Source organism: Trachurus trachurus (genome assembly GCF_905171665.1).
Source record: "Trachurus trachurus genome assembly, chromosome: 8".
NCBI lineage: Eukaryota > Metazoa > Chordata > Actinopteri > Carangiformes > Carangidae > Trachurus > Trachurus trachurus.
The window spans coordinates 2,049,115-2,054,817 of NC_139905.1; the positions used below are offsets into that span (position 1 = coordinate 2,049,115).

A 5,703-nucleotide genomic window follows, 5' to 3' on the forward strand; every position below is an offset into this window, starting at 1 on the left:
ATATTTTATATGTTGGGACTGCAGCTGTGAGCTAAATCTGGTACACACATTGCACACTGTCCCTTAATAAACTAATAAACTAAACTAACTAAACTACTCCCCTATAGTGGCCAGGGGGTGTTTCACTGGGTATTGTTTGCTGTGAAAAGGGGGTGTCCCACCCTTTGTGAGGGTTTATAATACTGACAATCGGTGTGCAGTGATTCATTTAAAGGAAGTGTTTGCTGTGAAATGTCCTCAATGAGGGCCGGATTTACTAAAGGTGCCCCAGGGCAGACTAACAGAAACTGACACTTTCACACCACTGTGAAAGTGGTATGAGTGAATAATGGTTTCTGGAAAGCAAGTATCATGAAAAAAGTAAATAAATGTAAACCATTATTATTTATTCTTTTCTTTTCGGCCGGGTTTAGGCTGAGAATTAATAGTTTATATATGCATAAGCTATTAACTAATACTTAACTAATATATTAACTCACACTTTACAGATCAGTTCTTAATAGTTTGTTAACCATCTACTAATACCAGTGAAACTTTGTAGAACAGCAAATGGGTGGAACAAGTTCAAGGTACAGAAATTTGGGTAACACTTTACTTGTGGGGTTAGTGCATAACACATTCATAAGACTGTTTATAAGGTGTTCGTAATACATCCATGATAACTTCTTAAGGCATTCATACATCGGGTTACATTGCTATTGAATAATGAAACTGGGAATTTTTCCAAAACAAAAGCCCCCTAATTGCACCTGGAAATGCAAGGAAAATATACCCCATTCAGAATTCTATTGCCGTGATTCATGAAGGCTTCATAAAACAGTCACGAATGCATGTGTTACCCCGATGTTTCATCAAAGTCCCTTTATCTCACCTGGAAGTAGGCTTCTTTATAACTTGTGTATGCAGAATTTATGCATTGTTTGCGTTGATCCTGTCACCCAAAGTTGCCCATACACCAAACCTTTCCAGTGGTAGCAGTGGTAACATCATTCATAATTCAGTTGTTGTGGAAATTTTGGTTCTGCCGGTGGAGAGTCAAAGAACAAGACTGGAGAGGTAGCATGCACCCAAGTTTATTCTCCATTCTCCATAGAGAAGGGGACAGAACACAGAACTACATGGCAGGTAGCAGTTCAGAGTAGAGTAGAGTAGAGTAGAGTAGAGAATACTTTATTCATCCCTAGGAGGGAAATTCAAATTAGTCCAGTAGCTCACACGACAATGACACAAAAAAGAAAGAAAGATGGAGCAGGGCCGCCGGATGGAGCAGTAGTAGTAGGAGTAGTGCCCCCAGAACAGAGATTGCAGTCCCTTCTCATACCCCACTTTATGACACTACAAGCACTTCTAGCTTTCCCAGACAATAAACCAAGTCAACAGATGTGTTCCTCAACAAATGGCTACCCCAGTTGTTGTTGTTCCTATAACAATTTATGATGATGATGATGATGATGATGATGATGATGATGATGATGATGATGATGATGATGATGTTGATGTTGGTGATTCATCACTGTGGCTGACACTCACTTGAACTGCCTGTTGTTTTTATGTGATGGCTGTGATCTGTTGTATGTGTGACGGTTGCATGTACAGTAATGTTTTTTTAAATTTTCTTTCACCCACTGCAATCAAATTGCCCAAGTTGGGACAAATAAAATTACTTGACTTGAATCTAGATCAGTTAGTAAACAAGGTTATACGTGGGTCATCCTAGTGTCCTTCCTCTGCCCCCAGGTTGATTGTAGTCAGTACACAAATGTCTCCACTAATGGTGTTAACAGGATTGCTACAAGATTTTACTACAACTACTTCAAAGACTACCTTACCACTTATTACAAGGAAAATACAGATCACAGTAAATTTCCACCACACAGTCATGAATCTTTTACCACATGTTTAATATAGTGATGGAGGATGACAGCTGCTCAACTAAAATAGTCACCCAACGAATACTTAAGATGACTACAGTACTCTAATCCGACTCAATGAGCGAGGGATTAGTTGGTTAGTGTTTGAGGTAAACACAAATATGGGTTATTCTATTCTATTCTATTCTATTCTCTCTCCCACAGAGCTGCAGTGTGAGTCTCCGGCCACATGAGGTCAGTGTTGATCAGCTGGTGTTCTCATGACTGATCAAAGTCATCTCTGATTGATTGATTGATTGATTAATTTACAGATTTTTTCTTTTGATAATGATGACTCTATAATAAATATAGAAACAGTTATGTCAGTTACATATTTGTTATTTATTAATAGGCCTTCTTTTAACCCTAACCCTTTAAAAAATAAAATAAAAATAGTGACAACAATAACAACAACAGCACAGGAGTCTCTGTCAGGTTGTTTCTCTGTTTATTTATTGATAAGTTGACTTCAGAATGAAGTCATGGTTCTGGTTCTGGTTCTTCTGGTTTAATTGGTGCTGGTATTCAACACGTTTCCTGCAGCGTCGACTTCCTGCACGATGGTGACGACCCGGGTGGTTTTAGTGGTGGTGGTGGTGGCGGACCGGCTGTAGAGAGAAGTGTTGAAACATATAAAATAGACATTAACTTGTAATACAATAAAAGCAAAAGGTTAAGTTAATGGCTTGGGCACTTTCTTGTAAATTATATTCCTTAAATTAAAAAGTAGCCTACTAATGAGGTGTTTTTAGAGGGGGGGAGGGTCAATGTGTGTCAATGTCAATGTGTTCAGGTTCATTCAATTATTATTAGTCTAGTAGTCTCTGACTGTCTATCATCTAGGTGTTTTTATGCTAATGGCTCTGACGTGTAAACGATGAGACTTTGTGATGCTGTTATTGATCAGCCAGGTGGCCTCACCTCTCGGTCTCTCCGTCCAGCAGCCGGCGGTACTCAGCGATCTCCAGCTCCAGCCGGGTCTTGATGTCCAGCAGCTCGGAGTAGAGCTGCCCCTGCCCCCCCAGGTCGAAGCGGAGCTGCGCCAGCTGCTCCTCCAGGGACGACACCGTCTTCTGGTAGCCGGACAGCATGATGGCGTAGCGGCTCTTGGTCTCGGTCAGAGCCGCCTCCAGAGCGGCTCTCTGCGGGGGGAAGGGGTGTCATCATCACATGAATGAATCAAACCAATTTGGACCAATGGATTAGCTACTAGTTGTTGTTGTTTTTGCCTCACCTTGCTGATCTGGGTCTGCAGTTTGATCTCCAGAGTCTGCAGAGTTCTGCGGATCTCCGACACCTCGGACTTGGACGACTGCAGAGTTTCCGTGCTCATGGCCACCTCTTTACTCAGCTCAACCGACTGTGGAGGGATCCATATTGGTTATTGATCAGATATCGGAAGATTTACACATGTTTATCTACAGCTGTTCTGGAGCTCTCGGTCACATCACATGGTCTTCCTCCACTGACCAGGTTTCTGATTGAAAGTTGAATTTTCGTGTGTGTGTATATATATGTTGAAAATTTGCCCAGGACGCAGGTCTGTGTGGTCTCACCTTGGCCTGGAACCAGGTCTCCAAGTCTCTGCCGTTCTTGGCGGTCACAGTCTCGTAGTGGTCTCTGATTCCGGCCATGACGACGGACAGGTCCTCCTGAGGAGCGGCGTCCACCTCCACGTTCACCTGGCCGCTCATCTGGGCCCGCAGAGCCAGCAGGTCCTGCAGGGGGAAGGGGAGGCAGAGGTCACATCTCACACCTGTCTGTTACAGATTTACATTCTCTGGATCTGGATCTGGATCTGGATCTGGATCTGGATCTGGATCTGGATCTGGTCTCACCTCCTCGTGGTTCCTCTTCAGGTGGATCAGCTCGTCCCTGAAGCTCTCCAGCTGCATCTCCAGGTCGGTGCGGCCCAGACACAGCTCGTCCACCACCTTCCTCAGCCCGCCGATGTCGGCCTCCACTGACTGACGCATGCCCAGCTCGTTGTCGTACCTAGAAAAGTCATGGAGACGTGTTCAAGTCTGGTCCAGGTCCTGGTCCTGGTGCTGGGGTGGCAACCGCCATTCCGACATCCTACCAGTCTGACATACATAGGCCTCTAATTGTCTAAATGGCAACACTTAATTTTCTATCAAACGTCCCATCTTTCTGACAATTTTTGCCTCCTATGGTCAGAATTATGGTATTTTTTTCTTTTTTTAAACATCCTGCCTTTCTGACAATTCCTTTAATAGCGTATTTTTTCCCCAAAAGATTTTGCACTGGTTGGGTTTAGGCAAAGAAGAAAGGAGTTGGTTAAGTTTAGTAAAAAGGGCAGGTAGAGGCCAGACAGGCAAACTAGTCCCTGTCTGCGCTCTGCTGCAGAATTACACACAACCATGTGGGTATTCCTTTATCAGCATGTCTTAAAGAAGGGACTCACCTGTTGAGGAACACACATTTCCTTATATTGAAAGTCTTGTCGGAATGGGGGTATGTCTAAATGGTGGGATGTTGGAGTGGTGGGATGTCTAAATGGTGGGATGTTGGAATGGGGGTATGTCTAAATGGTGGGATGTCGGAATGCTGGGATGTCTGAATGATGGGATGTTGGAATGGGGGTATGTCTAAATGGTGTGATGTCGGAATGGTGGGATGTTGGAATGAGAGCATGTAACCCTGGTCCTTGTGCTGGCCCCTGGAGAGACCGTAGGTTCTGATCCGGATACTCACTTGATTTTGAAGTCGTCGGTGGCCAGTCTGGCGTTGTCGATGGAGAGGACGAGGGCGGCGTTTCCTCTGGAGGCGAACTTGATCTGAGACAACGACACAGAGTTAATTCAGCTGCTCCAAACCACCGCTGCAGAGGTCCCTCTTTGTTTTGTAAATGATTTAATTATATTTCAATCTCAGGTTTGATCCTGTAATTATTTTAATTAACCTTCTGCTCATTATTCAAATACTAATGTCCCTCACAAACTAAATACAGACTAGAGAGCCAGAAACTAAAACTTAAAACTTACACAATTCAGTTAAACACTTAAAAACAAACAATTAACTTCTGAAATGTAAACAAGAAAAACACCCACTGTCACTTTCACACTCCCTGTCCACACCAGCCCCGCCCACTTGGCCCTGCCCACCTCCACCTGCCTCATTAACAGACCAGTTTCTCCACTTTGAGCTCTTTAATCTCCTGCACTTTAATTTGCATTTCAAATACCTTCTGTAAATATTCACTGACAGTTTATTTTACTGAGGAAACATTTAAACACACGAACACGTCACGTCGTCTTTTGATGTTTCAAACTTTTTTGTTAAAAAGTCGAATTTTCTGAGTCTAGAATCTGCAGAAGAGATCATTGTTATTTGCGCTCTGTCATTGAATGCATCAGTGATACTAATTACTAATCTCTAACCATTCGACCAACAGCGCACATGACTCTTACCCGGGAGACTAGGGTTCAAACCCCGCCCGGGCCCTATTATTTTTTGTTCTCACCTTCTCCTGCATCTCTCTGATGCGGACGCTGAAGGCGGTGTAGTCGTGACCCTCTGGCGTGGCCCGACTCTCCAGGAACTGCCTGATCTTCATCTCCAGCTCGGAGTTGCCCTTCTCCAGGGAGCGCACCTTGGCCAGGTAGGTGGCCAGACGGTCGTTCAGGTTCTGCATGGTGGCCTTCTCGTTGACGGCGATGTCGAAGTTCTCGGCCACGTTGGAGGCCGTGCTGGCGAGGGAGGAGTAGGAGGAGGCCTTGGAGACCCGGACCCCGGATCCTCCGGCACCCCCGTACACGCTGCCAGACCCCAT

The 5,703-nt window shown here is 44.4% G+C and overlaps 1 protein-coding gene across 1 annotated transcript; it reads right to left on the reverse strand.

The window, feature by feature from the left end:
- Positions 1–2,827: 2,827 nt before the first annotated feature.
- On the reverse strand, positions 2,828–5,703 carry LOC310989462 (keratin, type I cytoskeletal 13-like; the record flags this gene model as incomplete). The annotated part of the gene is made up of 6 exons (XM_083976535.1): positions 2,828–3,052; positions 3,145–3,270; positions 3,467–3,628; positions 3,749–3,905; positions 4,626–4,708; positions 5,395–5,703. The coding sequence occupies 6 exons, from the start codon at positions 5,701–5,703 to the stop codon at positions 2,828–2,830; spliced, it is 1,062 nt and encodes a 353-aa protein (XP_083832661.1).